We start from the raw sequence: 19,836 nt of genomic DNA, 5'->3' as shown, positions 1-19,836 counted from the left end.
TCTACAGGTCCATATAAAACAGACAGACAAGTAAGAACATCTTAAAAGGACTTTCCAAACCACAGTTTGAATACCAGATGACAAAAGCATGTCTACCTCCATGAACTAACATTACGTGCTTGGCATTACTTCCTACTACTACCTGTAGAAAGCTCTGATTCACTTCAAATTGATACTCAAAACAAGAATTGTTTAATTATGAAAAGATTTTAATACAGTGCAAACAGTGCACCCATGCTGAATTTCTCAAACTTTAAGGAACGGTAGCTTTGAAATCAAAACTAAAGGGCAAACCAGCATTTTATTGACACAGTTTATTTAAGGTAAAGTCAGATGAGCCGGTACTGCTTTCCAGAATAATTCCTTCTATACTTCTACATAGAAGTATGCAGCCTGTAAAGGAAAAAAATACATTACTGCCACAAAATTAAAACAATTTTTACACTCATACAGTTATAAAGCCTGAAAAACTTGTTCCAAAGCAAGTCAGGTAAACCACACTGCTTTTCTTTCAAGAGCATAAAGTGCAAAATTTCACAGCATTTGTGGGGAAGACCTCAACAAGCTACAACTGCTTTAACAGCTTTCTGTTTAAGACACTATACTTGTTACACCAGCCTCCAGATAGACCATTTGTAATAAAAACAGTTTTTTCAGGAACACTTACTGAACACAGCACTTAGGTTTCTGCAGCAAAAATACAGGGACTTATCTGCAAGCTTATCATGTTTGTTTATAAGGGACTTACTTGAAATAAGTGTCAGTAGGTAAACAACAGAAATCTGTTCCAAAAATAGATATACTACTTCAATCTATTAAAGACAAATGAAAACAAGGTCTACTACCCTCTCTTTACCACACCTACAAATAAAAAATGTAAGCCTTATTTACAGTTGGTCTTAATGATAGCAGCTTTAGGAACACTAAATGTGAACTGACAGATTTATTATTTCAGTCTTTACACTAATCAGGCACTTCATGTAAGTCAAAGCCACATAAGCTATCAACTCAGTAGTAAGCACAAAAGTGATTTGTAAATATTCTTTCCTAGTCTTAATTCTTGAACTGAGTCCTACATCTGCACAAGTACCATGGTCTTTGCATAAATCAACACTAGGCCTACATCATCATAATGACTGGGCTGCTAAACATTTACTCTTACAAAGCATTCTTAAGTCATACCTGTCATCCATTTGCCATCTGAAGAATGCTCATTTACTGAAAAAGAGAAAGAATTCATTAATAATAATTTAATCAAAGTTTTACTACTGTAGAAGATGGAGCTTTGAGGATTTTTACTGACACTCACAATAAGCTGTTTTCAATAACTACAGTGAAATGTGATAGGAAAACTGCAAAATTTTCACTACTGTAGAGACTGAAGACTAAATTTCACACATTCTCTCAAACTCAACATGGGACCTAACAATAGCTGTTCAGAGCTTAACTAATATTCAGAATGCAACAGCATGTTCCGTTATACCTATAGGCTACAATGGTTTAAAGTGCCTATCCAGCCACACTTCCATTTGATAGTTATTTTCACATGACAAAGGCTGTCACAGCTACTGCTCTGACATTAAAAGGGAGGGCAGGGTATTTTCCTTGTGTTTCAGTGTCTCACAGTGTATGGGTGGCTGCTGTGAAAGCAAAGACTAGGTGAGAGACAGCCACACATACTTGATGCAAATTTTTAGCAACCTCAGCAAAGTCTAGAGCTACAGAATATATTAAACAACATAAAATACTTTAAAATACTTCTCTTGAAACTGCAGGGAGAACACAATGGGAATTCCAAAGGAGTGAGAAATGAAAGGAACCACCAAAGAAAACTTAACAATAAGACATCAGTAAAATTAGATCTGACTTCAAGAAAAGTTATTCAAGTACGATTCCCCACTTCAGCAGTTTTCACGATTACACAGTACATAACTTTTGTTGAGTATTTGTAGAATACACACTTGCCTGAAGACTTCTCAGAATCAAGTGCCTATACATTTCGGAGAAAAATAAGACTGTACAGATGGACTCAAAATCATATTCCAGGACTCATACTAAATATTTCTCCACGTAACTGTGGTAAAGGATGATGAACCATGCCACATCTTTAAACATGCATTTTTCAAGATAAATTTTAAAAACATCGGTGTATTTCACAGACATTTTTCTGCAATGCAGCACAGAACTCTTCTCAAGCAAATTTTCCAGAAAGCACACAAAATAATTTAAGTGAAGACACAAAGATTAAAAATATCTGGGAAACAAGTAGCATCCAACAGAAAGGTCATTCTAAAAGATATAAAAAACCCCTCTAATCAAAAACACAGTTCACCTACACTAAGACTGTGTGCTGATTTGAGAAGCACTTGATACAGAAGTCATATCTTTGAATTTCTGAAGTGTTGATATGCTTTAAGAGAATTTCCATGAACTGGACAGCTTTAGTAATTCAAGAAACAGTCATTTAACTATTTTGCATTAACACTCAAAAAGAGGCACCTTCGTGTGCAAAAGTCTTGAAGGCAAGAAGTTAATCCATACTACTCGGATAGGTGCAACTCTAAATGGCTTCCCTGCCATTGACAAAAAGGTGTATGTTAGAAGTTACTACCATCTCAAATGCTAATTTTGCACTGTAAACAATTGTAGGACTTCATGGTTAAAACAGAATTAAAGCAGACAGGAAAAAGGTGTCTGCATTGGGTCTGGCCATGCTCTCAAATGACCTAAGGTGTGATGTGACTCACCTTTCATGTACACAACTACTTACACACAACAGTCAAGTTAACATGCAATTGCACTGTACTACTTTGAATCAAAGCCTGGGGTGTTCTGAACCAATGCCTCAAATTCACAGTACTGAGTTTCTTGGATTTCTTCTCACTGGCAGTTCCTTATTTTAAAGCTCATTCACTGGTTTCAAGTCATGTTTGCTACTAGTCAGACTTTATTTCTAATTCATATGGAATACAGTTCATGAAGTAGTTACTTAGACCTCACACTACAGTTTAAAGTTCAAACATGCATGCAAGGCAGTACAGTGCTTATATTAAAAGAATGGACACATTTCAGTGATGTCTAATTCAGTCACCACATCCATGCTCATTTCCAGTACCTGTAGATACTTCATTTCTGATGGAGAATTCCAAGAAAGTGGAAAAAAAAGCAAAAGTGAAGATTACTACAGTTCAAGATGTCAAGGCATTTCTGCAGCTACAGAACTAAGCATCAAAACCCATTACCCTCTCTCCCCTCGATAAAACACCTGAAGAAAACCTACCTGGCGGTACAGCTTATTCTGCACTTGTCAAAGGACAAAACACTGCGACAGAAGACAATTGGTTTCCCACCCAGACTATTCCTCAGTTTTGATTTTGTTTCATGACAGAGGAACCCCGCTTCCCCACTAGCTGATTGTACCAGGTTCAGCCCACGAAGTTCCCACCACAGGAAGACTCTACTATGATGTGAATCAGTCACTTAAACCCAGGATAACACAGACCTTCTACCTGATTTCTATTTACAGCCTGTCCTCATTGCCTACAGTACTGCACATCCTTAACAAACTCACCTTGATAAGTAACAGTACAGTAACAGGAACTTGGTGGAGTAAGCATTAGGTGTTTAGGCAGTCTGAGCAATGTGTGTTAAGATTGCCTATTGTGTGTATTGCGAGACTGTTATGTGATTAGAGCAATACTGTTAGATTTACGCAAGTTTAACTTTAGTTTGAGTGACACGTACGGAACAATAATTTAAGAAGCATTCTTTCACGCTACATCAGCTAAGCTTGCAGCAGTGAGGAGCAAAACTAAGCTACTGAGCTGATGACAAGCTATACAACACACAGATTACCTTCTGTTATCCAGTAGAACAGGTGAAAAAATGGAAGAAAAACAACATTATTCTGTTGAAGAATCTAATCAACATTTCAAAGGCACATGCTTGCTCCAGCTTAAATTTATTCTTATCCTACCTTCTTGCCAGCACCAACATTTGCCTTGGCTGTACCCCTGACTTTCTTCATTCTGTTCTTACGCTCTTTTCGCTGTTTCCTGGAAGTCTTCTTCTTTTCATACAAGCCATGCTATTAAAAAACAGTTGAAGTTGCATTTAACATTGCTTCACTAACTCTGAATTTAATTACTTCTGAACCCTTAAAACACAATTTAAATTTAAAATATTAACTCAATTGCAAGTTCATTAACTAATGAATGATTCAACACAGACCATAAGAACTAAAGTAGCATATGGATCAGCCCAATCTTTTATGCTTCTTCCAGACCTTTAAAAGTAATTTGTTATGTATTACTGATAAACATCTCTGGTAACACAGGTTTTGCCAAATCAATTCCCCTGTAATAGAGAGTGAAAAAACTTAGCCCATTTTCCAAATGCAGAAGCTATCTTGTGCTATTTTAAGATGTCTCATATAATTGAGTACATAAACAGTACTTTTACAAAACTTGGGTTTTTACACATATAAATCATGATAACTAAACACTTCCAACTTGTCCCAACTGCTTCCAAGATACCAGAAAACATACCCTGGCAAGCCTGTGCTTTGGTTCGTTTTTCTTTGCATAGTCCAGGGAGTCATAGATCATGCCAAAACCAGTTGTCTTGCCACCACCAAAGTGAGTTCTGAAGCCGAAGACGAAAATGACATCAGGGGTTGTCTTGTACATTTTTGCCAGCTTTTCTCTGATTTCTGTTTTGGGGACTGTGGCCTTCCCAGGATGAAGAACATCAATCACCTAAAAAAGAATTTTTACAAGTTTTATAAGAGGTCACTGTTCAGTACAACAGCCAGGTGCTACAGTCCCACCATGAGCTTAACACCTAAACTAACCCATCTTAGCAGTCCAAAATATTATTAATTTGCTATAAAAGAATTCCAAAGTTTCCTGCTTCACAGAATCATTTGGATTGGAAAATACCCTTAAGATCATTGAATCCAACAGTAAATCCAACACTGTAGAGTCTCTCAATGGCACTAAGACATGTCCTCAAGGGCCACATATCTACATGTGTTTTCAGTATTTCCAGGGATGATGACTTAACCTGGGCAGCCTGTTACAATACCTAATAATTATTTTGAGGCAGAACTTTTCCCCAATATCCAATCAAAACCTCCTCTGGTCCCACTTCAAATGACAGAACAAGTTTGCTACTTCCCCATCATGATTTACCTTCAAGAGGCAAACATATCTAAAGCCGTAAGGTTTTACAATAAGAACTCTGGAGATTTTAAGGGCCCCATACTTACAGTGGCTAAAAACCACTTGCAGCCCTAAACCAACAGAAAAATAATTAAAGGCAAATTTCTTGTATTCTTTACCATCTGCTTGCGCTGCAGCAGCCTGTTTGTCATGAACTTCCTGGTTCTGATGGTCACTGTGTCATTCTGTGAGAGAAAACAAAGTAAAACAAAACAGTCAGGAACCTCAGACACTGACAGTGACCACACAACCAAAGTGGATGGGTCTTGAGCTACAGAAAACACCTTTAAAAAGTAGAGCAGAAAACTGAAAAACTAACCCCCAGTTCCCAAACTCCACAGCAACATACACACCTTCACCTTTCCAAAAAGTTAAGCAGCTTTTAATGAAACACGTGGATGACATGCCCAAGCACTGTAACATTATAACTGAATTTTGTTTAAGAAGCTCAAATATTGCCACCCCTGTGGTGTCCCATCCTTAAGGGGAAGGGAGCACCCAAGATTCCTGGATGTCTGTGGCTGAAAAGAACAAAGGTCAGAGTCCGGTCCATAAAAAGCTTACAAAAGTTTAATTAGTGAATTACACACTTGGCATGGAAATGGGTATGTCAGATCCTGATCTCCTAGTGTAAAGACAAAACAGTGGGTTTTGCATAAGAGGATACATTGAAAGGGAAACGAGAATAAACAGAAACATGGGAGAAAGAACCTGGCTCCAACATCAATCCTGGCTTTCCAGGGGGTACCTTTTATAGATAAGTTTCCCCTTTTCTATGTTAATTAGTTATCATGCACAGTCCATTCTTCTGGAAATAGGTAGGAGGGCTTTGGGGATCTTTGATGGTCTTGATCTCCCTCAACAGCCCATGCCCATTTCTTGGCCTCATTCCTTTGCTTGCACTGTACTGTGCTGTGCTCATCTCCAGGAGCCACAACAAGAATCTCTGTCTTGGAACAGTGCTGCCCTACCTCCACATGGCCTCTCCTGCAGCCACAACAATCCTTGGCTGTTATTACCAACACTCAGTTGGCTTTGCAGCCACTTAGCTATTGGAGACACACACGAGCGCCCTCAGCTTTTAGGCTTCTACAACTTCTTTAATGTTACAAATTGGATCAGGTAGAAAGGAACCAGAGGGGTTATCTGGCCCAACCTCCCTGCTCAAGCAGAATCATCCAAGAGCACATGGCACAGAGCTGTGACCAGACAGTTCTTGAATATTTCCAGCAAGGGAAGTCCACAGCTTCTCTGGGCAACCTGTTTCAGTGCACTGTCGCTCATACGGTAAGTACTTCCTCATCCCCAGGTAGAACTTACTGTGCACTAGTTTCTGATCATTGCTTCTTGTCCTGTTGCTTGGCCCCACCGAGCAGAGCCTGCTCCATCCTCCTGGCACCCTCCCTTCAGGTACTTATACACATTGATGAGCTACCCACTCAGTTGTCTCTTCTTGAGAGTGAGCAGGCCCAGTTCCCTCAGCCTGTCCCCATGAGAGATGCTCCGGTCCCTTAATCTTATTTCTTGCCTTCCACTGGGCCAGCTCCAGGAGCTCCGTGTTTGTCTCATAGAGAGGAGCTCAGACCTGGACCCAGCACTCTGGATGGGGTCTCTCTAAGGCTGCACAGAGGAGCAGGATCGCCTCTCTGGACCTACTGGCAACGGTCTTCATAATCCAATATGCGAGTTTCTTTCAAAAACCCCGCGTGACGCCTTCGGACACGGGCGGCCGTGAGACGGAGCCCAGCCTATGGCAGCCCCCCCGACACCTCCCCAGCAGCAGCACAGCGCCAGCGCACCATCAGAGCCCGGTGCCGGCCCTCGCCCCGCAGCTCGCTACGAGCACAGACACACAGCGGCCCAGCTGTCGGAGCGCGCGCTCGGGGCGCGCCAAACCCGCGCGGAGGGGGCGCGGGCGGGCCAGGCCCGCGGGGCGGTGCGGTGCGGGACACGGCGGGCGCGGGATGGCGACGGCGCGGGCCGGATGGCGGGGACGGGCCCGGCACTCACCATGATGGCGCTAGCTGCGGCGGCTCCGGCGGAGAAAAGACCGGGGCCGCCCTCCGCTCCGTCATAAGGCGGCGCAGGGCCCTCCCCCCCCGGGGCGGGGCTGCGGGTAAGGGTGTCTTTTGCAGAGGCGGACGGGCTAGGTTGGCTCTGGTGTGCCTGACGCGCCTGGGCGCGCAGCAGTGCCGTGTCCCGGGTGGGGGCTCGGGTAGGGAGCGGCTGGCCCGGCCCGGCTCCCCTTCCCCACCGCAGGACTGGCTCCGCCGCGCCCCTCGCTGCCCGGCAGCCGGGGCTGGGGCCGCTGCGAGCACACCAATGCACAGAGCCGTGCCCAGAGTGTGGCGGCGCAGCCCCTCCTGACAAGTCGTTCAGGGCTGAGGGACCTGGACCTGTTCAGCCTTTAGGAGAGGCGGCTAAGAGGGGATCCCATCGATGTCCCTTAGTATCTAAATGGAAGTGCTAGGCTGTGGTCGGTGCTGTTGAGCAATAGGACATAAGGCAATGAGCAAAACTGATACACAGGAAGTTCCACCTTGATACGAGGAAGAAATTCTTTCCTGTTCAGGTGATCGCACGCTGGAATAGGCTGCCCTGAGAGGTTGTGGAGTTTCCCTCGCTGGAGACACCCAGCACTGGACACGGCCTCGTACCACGCGCGCCTGACACGGCCCTGCCCGGAGAGGGCGGCGCGGCCGGCAGGGAGCGCTGTGGGCAGAGGCTACGCGCAGGCGCAGTGCGGTGCCCCCGGCGCGTGTAACCCCCGGGCCCGGCGGGTCCCGCCGCCGCCGCGATGGTGAAGGAGCAATTCAGGGAGAGCGATGTGGCCAAAAAAATGTGAGTGCGGCCCGTGCGGTGCCTGGGGAGGGGTGTGCGGAACCACTGTAACTGGAGCTGGGCAGAGGGTTGGCGTGCAGAGAACGGAGGGGGCTGTGATGGCGCGGCTGCTCCGCCGGCACGGGCTGGGCTGTGCCTGTGCACGGCTGCGGGAGTGCCGGGAATGTAAACCACCAGCTCACCGCAGGGCAGCTTTACTCTGTACAGTTATTTGAAAAGGGCCTGTTTAAGCAATACTGCGAGTCAATTTAGCCACCTTTGCATTGCTTCCGGGTGCTTTCTTGTCCAGAGAGGGGCAGCGAAGCTGGCGAAGGGTCTGGAGCACAAGTCTTGAGAAGAGCGTATGGGGGAGCTGGGGGTGTTTAGCCAGGAGAAAAAGAGGCTCAGGGCAGACCTTATCGCTCTCCACAACTACCTGAAAGCAGGGTGCAGCCAGGTGAGGGTCAGTCTCTTCTCCCAGACAGTTAGAGAAAGGATAAGAGAACAGTTTTAAGCTGTGCCAGGAGAGGTTTAGGTTAGGCATCTGGAAGAATTTCTTCACCAAAAGGGTGATTCAACACTGGAATGGGGTTGCCCGGGGAGATGGTGGAGTCATTGACCCTGGAGGTTTTTAAAGACTAGACATGGCACTCAGTGCTGTGTTCTAGTTGGCATGGTTGTGTTTGGTCATGGGTAGGATCTAGAGGATACTAGGGGTCTTTTCCAACCTCATTGATTCTGTGACACTTAGGTGTATGCATGCTTGCCATTAGAAGTGTTTCTGTCTACATGTGTATGTGCCCATAAATACACCTGGAATTTTCTATCCTAGAAGCCACATCTGTTTTGGCATGAAATCTCCAGAAGAGATGCGTCAGCAAGCTCACATTCAAGTGGTTAGCAAAAACTTGTATAGTCAGGACAACCATCACTCTCCGCTGCAGTATGGAGTACTGGACCATCGCATGGTGAGGACCACTTTTTGTCCCCCAAACTCTTTTTCTGGAACTACTGAACTGGTTAAAAAAGGTTGGGATCACTGAAATGTGTTGCTTAGCCAAAATATGCATAAATGATCCTTTCCTTGAAGTTTATAGACTATTAACTGCAGTGGCAGCTACATTACTCATGGTTTTGGAGGGTTCAGGAATGCATTCTTTCAAGGCAGGAGGTAGGTTTTTTCTGCAGACTTACTAGGAGACCCATAGATATCCATGAACACCATGCTATATCAACAAAATGCCATAATGTAGGTTTGTGGGCTGCAGATCAATTTCAAGACCTGCGTGAGTTCATGCAATTGGTGTCAGCAGGGGCCATTTAAAAAACAAAACAAACAAAAAACCCAAAACATTTTTCTTAATGGTTGGAGTGAGTATAATGCTATTGACAAGCTTCAGATGCTGGGGGAAAGGAGTGGGTCTGCTGTTAGAATACCTGACTAGCTTCAAAACTGTTTTATTCAGTCAACTACAGCTAATTTTTTTTATCTGTGTGTGCTTACTTTCACCTAAAGGGAACCAGTGAAAAAGACCGTCCCTGTGAAACCTGTGGAAAAAGTCTGGCCGATTGTTTAGGACATTATGGGTACATTGACTTAGAACTGCCATGTTTTCATGTTGGATACTTCAAAGCTGTGATAGGCATCTTACAGGTAAATGTGATTATCATTTGTTGTCAGCTTTTAGTCTAGAAAGGAAACTTTCAGGAAAGATGATGTTTGAAAGTAATTGAGAAGGCCAAAATAAGGTTGCATTATTGATATATATTTATGGACGTTTTCTTTTGCAAAATAAGTGTTTGTAAATATCAGTTTTAGTGTTGGAAATACATCTTTTTAATGTTATGTAACCTCAGACTGATAAATTTAATCCATTATTTGTCTGTAGTTTGAATTAAATAGATGCACTATAACTCATCTTTAAAGACATCCCAGTAAATCAAAGTTCTGTTTGCTCCATGTGGATTTTTAAAGTCCTGCAGACCTTAGATAAGGACTTGCCTCATTTACTGTACCTTTCTTTTTCTCCCATGGTTTTTAATGCATATTGCAATATCTGAATTGGCCTCTCAACAAGACAGTAAGTGGTATTTCATTCAAAACACTGCCCTCTGTTGAAGACGTTGAGTTGTAGTTCAAGAGGTTACATCTCTGAATGTTGAACCAATGTGTTTATATGTCTTTACATTTAAGATGATCTGCAAAACCTGTTGCCGTATCATGCTGTCTGAGGAAGAAAGAAAGCAGTTTTTGGATTACCTAAAGCGACCTGGCCTTACATATCTTCAGAAGAGAGGGCTAAAAAAGAAAGTGTCTGAGAAGTGCCGAAAGAAAAACACTTGTCCTTACTGTGGGGACTTTAATGGTGAGTGTTGACTTTAGCCGTTTGTGAAGCTGTCTGCTGTAATGGTTTTTACCTTGGCAGCTGTAATAGGATCCAAATCTTGAACATTCTTGTTTGTTATACAGCTAATGGCTGCTCTCTGTGGCCTTCATTGTAAAACAGGTAATTGTATTTCTAGTGCCAGGCATATGCTTGTTCACATCTCATTTGTGTGGGTATAGACATTCTTCTAGTTGCTTGTGTTGTTTCATGTTTCATGGCAGGAGCCAACAGTTAATACTTGAATAACGACAAAGAAACCTGTTTAGCATGTTTTTAAAAGTACTGGGAGGTGTTGGCAGGTATTAATACCTTAACATAAAAGCATTGGTAGACTTTGTAATTTTGAGTGAAAAACATTTTCATCATTGTGTTAAATTGTCTTAAGATTACTCATTCTTAAGGGCAGAGTATAAGATTTCACATTTGGTTTTCAAAATGCCTCTTACTTTTTTTCATCTACACTGATCACGATAATGCTGTTTAAGGACTTGAGGTGTTAGATTCATAGTAGATAGTTGATCCACAACTTAAAACTTAAAGCTTCAGACGCATCATCATGATGTAGACACACCGAGACATCCATACAAGAAGGTATGACTTGATTGTCCTCTTGTTTTGTGAGTTTAGGAAGCTGGTTAACAAAGCGGATAGTTTTATTTTATTCTTGCGTTTACTGAAGGTTTAACTGGGTTTGGAACTGTAGTTTACTTTTTCTAAGTGTTGGTGTTGTTCTGTTTTGTTTGGTGTTTGTGTAGTTTTGAAATAAAGAAGCAAGATAACTCTTATTTATTTGCTTGCAGGAACTGTGAAGAAGTGTGGTCTGTTGAAAATAATACATGAAAAGTACAAGACAAATAAGAAAGTTGTAGATCCAGTAGTATCTAATTTTCTACAGTCCTTTGAAACTGCCATTGAACATAACAAAGAAGTAGAACCGTTACTGGGAAGAGCTCAGGTGAATTTTTTATAACTTAATTTTCCACTAGTTTTTGTGCATAAAATGAAACTCCTTAAAGGCTTTCAATGCATCAGCTAAGGTCTTGTGGTGGTCCCAAGAATTCTGTATATCAAAAGATTTCATGAAGAATGTTTATATCTATTGCAATAATGTTAACTTTGCTAAAAGGAGAAATTTAGTTTTTTTTCTGTGTTCTGACACATCACTTTCCACCTGTGAAGGAAGGGGATGTTCTTGGTGTTATGCTGCTATAAGCACAAATGAAGAAAATGAAGAACAAACACAGGTTGACATGTACATGGGGATTTACAGTAACTTCAGTATTAGTCCAATGTACAGATACTTTTTTCTTCAGTTCTTACTGTTGAGAAGGAGAAAGACAACTGTCTGTTTCATGAAGCTTTGCATTGTATGCAGTTCTGTTTCCTTCTGCTCTTTGCAAGCTGGAAAGATCTCCAAGTACATCGGTGAATAAAAAAAGCAGTGAATATCTGCAGTTTCTTATGCTACAGCAGTAGCTGCTCTAAGAGAAAGTTTTGAAAAATAATCTAGAAAGTACTGTAATTCATGTGAGTTTCTATTAATAAAATGAATACACTGTACAGTAAGTTTGTTCTGGGATGTTAATTGAGTTGCTGTGTGTTATTATCTATGAAATATTCTCTGTTAACCCTTGAGAATAGACAGTAATATGATAAATAAATACATGTCGGGGAAAAAAAAAGGAAAGAATATAGCAAGTTAACATCTGAGATGCTAAAAACATTGATTCAGAATAAATAAACCAAACCATAGCTTTGTTAGCATGAATAATTCTCTTTGCCTTTGAAAAATACTTCCTTTTTGAACATCAGTAAATAAAGGGAGGAGGCAAGCACCAAAACTTGACATGATGACTTTTCCCCTTTTTTCCAATGTATTTTGTAGGAAAACTTGAATCCTTTGGTAGTATTGAACCTCTTTAAAAGAATCCTAGCAGAAGATATTCCTCTACTTCTAATGAACCCAGAAGCAGGTAAACCTTCAGATTTGATCCTCACACGACTCTTGGTGCCTCCACTGTGTATCAGACCCTCTGTCGTGAGTGACTTGAAGTCTGGCACCAATGAAGACGACTTGACAATGAAGCTGACAGAGATCATTTTCCTCAATGATGTAATAAAAAAGGTGAGTCACCCTTCAAACTCTGAAACAGTTACCTGTGAAAAGATTTGGTTAGAGTTGAATATAGCAAATGGGCTTACTGCTTACAATCTGGTGCTGTATTTCTATGTTGTTGGGGATTTTATTGAAAGAAAGAAGAAAAGCTTGCTTCAGATGAAGCTGGCTGCTGAGTTTAGGACCTGCTGAAGATCTGCTGGGATTTCTATGGGAAAAGTTTTTCAATTTCAGCTCCAGTTTGTTAACTTCACCCCCATATGAAACTTTTCAAGTGGTCACTTACAATCAAAATACTACACCTATTGATTTGTGGGTTTGGTTTGGGTTTTTTGCTTGTAATCCTTCCTCTCTTTTACTGCATCTTTGTCCTTTCTTTATTTGTCATCTTAAGAAGTAAGATTTCATTTAGCTTGGATATCAAATTGAAACTAAAGTAAATTTGACAATTCGTCATTTGTTTAGAAGAGCACTTCTACCAGACTAATACATGCTTTTCAAAACAGGTGTTTTGTCAGGCAGACAAAAGCAATTGAGTACTAACTCTCCCTGATTGAAAAATTACTAACTACTGGTGTTTTTCCTGACTGTTAAGTGATATTAGCTTAACTTAAGTGGATTGGGAAAAATATAATTGAAACAAATACCTACTTTTGTGAGTGTTTGTCCAAAGCCCATGTTAGTCAAAAGAACTTTTTCTCTGTGTTCTCTTGTAACTGGCTTTTTGTTATAGCAATATGCATCCCGTTGCAAATTTATTTTGCCTTTTTTCTTCCAGTGTATGGAAGTTTCTTAATGTTACTTGCAAAAGAAAAAGTTGTACTCAGAAAATGTTTTCTGCTAGTTTAACATGTGTATATTTATTTTCTGAATGGGATAACTATTTTGTTTAGCATAGGATATCAGGAGCCAAAACACAGATGATTATGGAAGACTGGGATTTTCTTCAACTGCAGTGTGCCCTGTACATTAATAGTGAACTCTCGGGAATTCCTCTCAACATGGCACCTAAAAAATGGACCAGAGGTTTTGTTCAGAGGCTTAAAGGAAAACAAGGTTTGTCTAGAAAGCTGGTTTTAATTATTTTCTTTTTATTTGTGTCACAAATACTTGCTGTTGCCAAGTGTCTTTCTGCTACCATTGTGTTGCACTTCTGTGCTGTACCTTAAAGGATGTTCTGACTTAACAGATGACATTTTGAAAACAATTTTTAATAAAAGAGTTTTAACTTGTTTATTTTGCTAGGTCGATTTAGAGGTAATCTGTCTGGAAAGCGAGTGGATTTTTCTGGCAGAACAGTCATTTCACCTGATCCTAACTTAAGAATAGATGAAGTAGCAGTGCCTATTCATGTTGCCAAAATATTGACCTTTCCTGAAAAGGTAAGTAGTACAGAATTAAACCTTTTCCTATGCTTTCTTGGTTTTTTTCAAACCAGACCTCAATGTTGTTTCTTTGTAACTTTTCTATAAAAGGGAGTGAATGTATTGTATACTTTTTGAAAGGTTATTCAGTCGTGCTTTGCCAGTTCTGTTGCTGCTGACAAATGAAGGTTGTAGTGTTGGATACAGCTAAGTGCTGAGGAGCCATGTGTTATGAGCAGCGACCTATCTAGAGGAAAGAGTTTTGCTCTGTATTTTTTAATTCCTACGTGGCTTGATTTGTGTGTTGGTGTATCTGTCTAAGGAGTGGTTGGGTATTTTTATTTCTAAGTTTATCACCCAGATTTTAATTTCATTTCGCTCCAATACTGTCTTCAAAGATAGGCTTATGTTTTCCTCCTCTCTTCCCTCCTGTCAGTTCCCTTGGCAGCTGGAGGCTGTGAGGGGGTATTGTCAGTTAAGCCTGAAGTTTGAAAACGCGAAATCCACCAGTAAAAACAAGAGATCGTGAAACTTGTTTTGTTTGTTTCTGATTGAAGTCTTTATGCAACAGGTGAACAAAGCAAATATTAATTTTATGAGGAAACTTGTTTGTAATGGTCCTGATGTTCATCCTGGAGCCAACTTCATACAGCAAAGGCACACCCAAATGAAAAGGTATCATGCTTTTCTGTAATGACTCACTTTTTATTTCTCCCTGTCAACTTGTTCTTACTGCTTTGAGAAAACAGTTATATCTACAGGGATTAAAATAAGAGGGAGTAGTAAAAGAGTTGTCTTTATATTCTCAGGTTTAGTGTAAATTTTTTTTCTGAACTATTTGTTGTATTTCATATGAACTATTCTTACTGATGATAACAATCTGCAGTTATATTTGGTTTTTTAATGACTATTTTAGTTGGAAGAGGGGATGTAGTACAGACATGAATGAAAACAGGTGGTCTTCAAGAAGTTGTACTGCCTGCTTTTATGTGAGAGCTAATCTGTAGTCAGCTTACGGGTATTAAGAGCGGATAATACATAAGTGAAACTTCCTATATACTCTGATACAACTGAAACAAATTCAGTTTTTATAAATGAGCTTTTTTCTTACTTACTGTCCTAATTACTGTAGCTTTGTTAACTTAAAACAGCAGCAGGACTGATGTTTAATTATTCAATCCATATCAGTTTTGTCTCTAATTATTGTAATACAAATACTCAGCATTTAATGGAAAAGCTTGCATTATGAACACAATTAATTTTTAGTTGTCTTTACTTCTGTTGTTTGTATTTCTTCTGACTCCATGACTGTATGTTACTCTTAAGATTTTTGAAATACGGAAACCGAGAAAAGATGGCCCAGGAGCTGAAATTTGGTGATATTGTGGAACGACACCTTATAGATGGTGACATAGTCTTGTTCAACCGACAGCCTTCTCTTCACAAGCTGAGCATCATGGCTCACATTGTAAGTGCACGTGGTCTAACACAGAGGTAGGGCATTCCTGAGTCTTAGGTGGTTTATCTTTGGTGATTCTGTCTTACATGAGCAAAAATAAATAGTGTCTTTTGAAACAGGATATGGGTACCAGTATGAATACAGTGCAGTTGTGCCTCTGTATGTGAATTGATGTGCACCTGGATTAGCTGTCTTGACACTTCTGCAAATAGCCATAACTGACCTTGGTATCTGTTCTTGTTGAGCATTTCATTTTTGTAGAGTTGATGTGATCTCTACAAAGCATGTTGTCTTGTATGCTTTGTATAGATTCTTCATAATTAAAATAATTAGCTAAATTTCTGTAATATAACCCAAGTACAATTTCTATCAGTTCCTGCTTGAGCTAAATTGTATAATCAGGACATATATTATATGCCTGTAATGCAAACAAAAGATAAAGACTACAAGGAAGCACTCGCTCCTGGCTTCTCATCTTTAGCCATGCTTGACTGTATGTGTATCACTTCTTTTTTTGCCTTTTCCAGGCTAGAGTAAAACCTCATAGAACATTCAGATTCAATGAATGTGTCTGCACACCATACAATGCAGACTTTGATGGAGATGAGATGAACCTTCACCTTCCTCAGACAGAAGAAGCAAAAGCAGAAGCACTTGTTTTAATGGGGGTAGGTTGATAATGTTTGGGTTCGATTTTGCTAGTGACAGATGGGGTGAGCCCCATATTTCCTAACTTGCTTGTGAAATCTGAAATATTATCTAGATTACGGGGTGTGGATTATTTGCAAATTTGAAGCTGTGTGAAAACTCCGCAAAAGGGAATTTGGAATAAATTAGGATGGTAGCCTAGGAGACTTATGTTTAACATCTGTGGAAAATCCAGTGGTTTAAAGTAGGTAGATGTCATTAGTATGGTTCTGCCTGACTGTCCTTAAGGATGCTACCAGACTAGCATGGCTCTGTTAGCAGCAGATACTGCTTCCTCATTTGACAGCTGCGAAGTTAAACATAAGATGTACAGACCATCTGGAAATGAGGCAGCAACACAGGGCTTGTACTGGAGAAGAGAGTTTATCAGAGAAGGTAGGAGACAGTAGGCCCTTAGGGTAGGGTCAGAAAGGGAGAAGGGAGGATAGATAAATAGGGATCTGATGGTTGCAAACTTTGATCTGTGGTATCAAAGTAGAATCAGTAGCGTCATGGTGAAGATTTTCCAGTGCATTGCTCCTTTAGGGTGACTAAATGCCACTGCTGCTTCAGATGTACCCACACAACTGTTGGCTGCAGCATGTATGGGCTCACTGAACTGATTTGTGAGCTAAAAAAGAATCCCCCCAGCCCCTAGATGTGTGGTTCAGGTCTGTGTGGAGAGGTGATCAGGCAAAACTTCTGCACAGGTGGGGCTGATTAACTGGAGCAGTAGTCTGAGTAAAACAAGAACATGGATCTCGTGGATTGATTGTTACCTATCAGTAGGGACCACACAACTTGCAATATTCCAGTCACTCCTATTGGGGAGTTATATCCTCTTTTGTCCCTTCCCAGGTTCTCAAAGCTAGATTATCTTCCCTTCCCTGTCCCTACAAAACAACTCAAGTTAATTGCAACTTCTACTTTGGAAACAGAATATGTAATTTCCATTAGCTATTCTGACTATTCCTTAACTGTTAATAAATGTGCATGGACTGTAGTGAACTGGATCTTCTATTTTACTTTGTCTATCTTTTTGAAGGAAGCTGTACTTTCATTTAGAATAAGCTTTGACCATTTTTACTACAATACATATCTTAAATGGTAAAGTTTTGTTTTGAATAGCAGATGGGATAATCAGTGTTTTCAAATATATTTTCTTATATCATATAGACTAAAGCAAACTTGGTAACACCAAGAAATGGAGAACCTCTTATTGCTGCTATTCAGGATTTTCTTACAGGTGTGTATATAAGCTTGTTTCAGAGCTGTATAATTTAAGTTTTTCCTTCAGTATCACTTCCCTCTTTTCCAGAATTTTTCTATATTAATTAAAAAAAAGTCTCCTTTTACAAGTCAAAGTGTCATGATGAAATAGGGCCATTGTTTGCCTGAAATACAGTGATGTCCTCAGAGTGGCTTCTGATACTGTATACCTTTGTAGCTGCAATTATTACCTTTGCGTATGTTTTGCAGTGTTTTTCTGCAAGTGAATATTAACAGAACAGCTTATGATTATGGTAGAGGAGTTGATTTCGTTCAATAAAAATGAGTTTTAACCTACAGTAAGTACCTTCCATGTCCTTAATTCTTTGGTGAATGTCCAATGAACATAAGGAAGAAAGTGTACAAATTAAATGCCAAGGCCTTCTTTTCACTGATGGGGTAGAGTCAGAGACAGAGAATAGAATACAGAAATGCACTGTTTCTCATTTTTAGAAGTTTGATGTGGAGCAATTAAAAAATTCTGTAAAGGATTTACAATTGAAGCTGTCTAATGTCATTTTACATAGTAAGTAGCTAACTAGTATTAGAATGAAGTAATTCACACTAAATATGCAATAGCTTTTAAATTTAATTTATTCTGTCTTAATCCTTTTGTACATGCCAGGTGCCTATCTTCTTACATTAAAAGATACTTTTTTTGATCGAGCCAAAGCCTGTCAAATTATTGCTTCTATTCTGGTTGGCAAGGATGAAAAGATTAAAGTTCGCCTTCCACCCCCAGCAATTCTGAAGGTGTGTCAAAATATTTTTTCATATTACTAAGACTTTCTCTGTTTTGTGTTCTTGACCCCTGGTGATGTCTCAGCAGACAGTTCTTATTCTCTGACCTTAGTTGTGTGTGAGATTTTGCATTTGTAAAGTGTAAAGTGCAAGGAACAGAATTTGAGGTTAAAGCTATGTAAAAGTGGTTTGTTGGTTCCTGATGCCTGAATGGTGCCAACCTTGCCTGGTGCAATCCAGATGCAAGATCCCTTCAGGGTGCAAACATGGCTTTGCTGCTATCCTGCTACTGTGACACAGCTCTCTTGGCTGCTAGTGGCCACTAGAACATACTTTTGTTCTTAGTAACCTCACTGTTACTGACTGTGCAGACTATGGGGCTAAATGGGGAAATTGTTATTCCTTGGGTGCCTCGAATAAGGTCCTGAAATGCTCAACAGTTCAAGGTTCAGGAGATAGGAGATGGAAATCTGAGGAAGAGTATGTTTTAATTGTGTTCAAGCTTAAAGAGAATGAGTGCTATGTGATTTGTTTGTTTGCAGGGTTTGTTTTTTCCTTTGTTACATCATGTACATGAAACATTAAGGGCAGAGTATTTGTGTATCTTTTACAAACTTTATAGAGAGTTTCAGTATCCTGTATTACATTACAGTATGTTAAACCTTTGTTCACATACATTTGAGGATGTTTGTATTTGATTAATTTGGTATTTGAGGCAAACAGGATTGTTTGGTAGATTTGGTACATTTTACAGTTTGTTAAATACCAAGTGTTGGTGTATACAGTTTCATATCCTTTATTTAATTTCAAAATAATGAGTTTAATTTGGGAGAGTTCAGAAAGTGAAATGGAAATATTAGTGAATAATATAATTTAAAGCAAAGTCAGGGTATTTATGTGCTGTATCTAATATGAATTTCATAAATTTATATGAGCTTATGCTAACAGCTAAGAGCAATGATTCTTTGACTGCTTCTGTCACTTGAAATGAATAATTTTAGTGTTACCTGTGGCAATTTCTTACATCTTACTCCAGCTGAGGGGAGTGTGTATTTACATGAATCTCTAAACTCCTAAATTTTAAACCGAAGTCACTATATAAAGAAGGAATTATAAATGTTGCAACTCTTTGAGGAATTAAATGACAGCAGCAGCATCTTTTGGGGTTGTTTTTCTTTTCTAATCAGAAAGGGACACATGACAGTAAGAGAGCAATAGAGCATGTTTATCTGAATGCATGCACATACCTGATATCAAGGATAACTGTTCTGCACTCAGGTTTTCAAACTATGGAAGTGCATAATACTTGTCTATTCAAAGGAACAGTACTGTGCACTTCTGCAAGTATGGTGGGTGCTTTTTAGAAAGGTTCTGTCTATAAAACTGTTTTTCAGTTAAATTCTTGATTATTGTTTTACTGTAGTTATAGCATAAATTTGTAATCCTAATTCTTCTCTTTCTGTTTCTCTAAGCCTGTAACACTCTGGACAGGAAAACAGGTTTTCAGCCTCATTCTCAAACCCAGTGATGATTGTCCTGTAAAAGCCAATCTACGAACAAAGGGCAAACAGTATTGTGGCAAAGGGGAGGACTTGTGTTGCAATGATTCTTGTGAGTGACACTTCTAAAGCTATATTTTGGAAGTCTTCAAAGAAACTGTAGCTGTCACTGGGTTCACTGTAGGAGTTAAAGTGGTATTTCACCTAAGTGTTTTTGAAATGAAAGGTAAAATTACGTTTCTCAAAAGTTGAAGTCATGCTGAACACCAAAG

The 19,836-nt window shown here is 40.0% G+C and overlaps 2 protein-coding genes across 3 annotated transcripts in view; one reads left to right on the top strand and one right to left on the bottom strand.

The window, feature by feature from the left end:
* Nucleotides 1–299: 299 nt before the first annotated feature.
* On the bottom strand, nt 300–7,319 carry RPS24 (ribosomal protein S24). 2 transcript variants are annotated; one of them, XM_071563958.1, is made up of 7 exons: nt 7,233–7,319; nt 5,342–5,407; nt 4,548–4,757; nt 3,977–4,087; nt 3,116–3,132; nt 1,183–1,218; nt 300–393 (listed from the first exon to the last, which is right to left on the bottom strand). In XM_071563958.1, the coding sequence occupies exons 1-5, from the start codon at nt 7,233–7,235 to the stop codon at nt 3,127–3,129; spliced, it is 396 nt and encodes a 131-aa protein (XP_071420059.1). In that variant the 5' UTR covers nt 7,236–7,319; the 3' UTR covers nt 300–393; nt 1,183–1,218; nt 3,116–3,126. The 2 variants fall into 2 exon arrangements, with proteins under 2 accessions (XP_071420059.1, XP_071420060.1); XM_071563959.1 differs by lacking the exon at nt 3,116–3,132.
* A 658-nt stretch (nt 7,320–7,977) lies between these two features.
* The window catches only part of POLR3A (RNA polymerase III subunit A), a 33,223-nt gene continuing 21,364 nt past the window's right edge, over nt 7,978–19,836 (top strand). Inside the window, exons 1-14 of the mRNA XM_071563815.1 lie at nt 7,978–8,063; nt 8,875–9,010; nt 9,559–9,696; nt 10,237–10,408; nt 11,230–11,384; nt 12,315–12,554; nt 13,439–13,601; nt 13,791–13,927; nt 14,481–14,584; nt 15,236–15,377; nt 15,896–16,036; nt 17,232–17,301; nt 17,950–18,077; nt 19,538–19,676. Coding sequence (XP_071419916.1) covers nt 8,020–8,063; nt 8,875–9,010; nt 9,559–9,696; nt 10,237–10,408; nt 11,230–11,384; nt 12,315–12,554; nt 13,439–13,601; nt 13,791–13,927; nt 14,481–14,584; nt 15,236–15,377; nt 15,896–16,036; nt 17,232–17,301; nt 17,950–18,077; nt 19,538–19,676 — 1,909 coding nt within the window. The 5' untranslated portion in view covers nt 7,978–8,019. The remainder of the gene's footprint in view (nt 8,064–8,874; nt 9,011–9,558; nt 9,697–10,236; nt 10,409–11,229; nt 11,385–12,314; nt 12,555–13,438; nt 13,602–13,790; nt 13,928–14,480; nt 14,585–15,235; nt 15,378–15,895; nt 16,037–17,231; nt 17,302–17,949; nt 18,078–19,537; nt 19,677–19,836) is intronic.

The sequence above is a fragment of the Pithys albifrons genome, chromosome 9 (assembly GCF_047495875.1).
Source record: "Pithys albifrons albifrons isolate INPA30051 chromosome 9, PitAlb_v1, whole genome shotgun sequence".
In the NCBI taxonomy this organism is placed as follows: Eukaryota; Metazoa; Chordata; class Aves; order Passeriformes; family Thamnophilidae; genus Pithys; species Pithys albifrons.
The sequence above is the reverse complement of the archived record's forward strand: the minus strand, read 5'-3'. Positions and strand labels throughout refer to the sequence as shown.

What these genes read in the sequence shown, in the direction of transcription:
- RPS24 (XM_071563958.1), bottom strand. An exon ending in TGCTGCAGCGCAAGCAGATG is followed by an intron (nt 4,758 to 5,341) that starts GTAAAGAATACA and finishes ATTCTTTTTTAG; the next exon opens with GTGATTGATGTTCTTCATCC. An exon ending in CAAAGCACAGGCTTGCCAGG is followed by an intron (nt 4,088 to 4,547) that starts GTATGTTTTCTG and finishes GTTTTTTAATAG; the next exon opens with CATGGCTTGTATGAAAAGAA.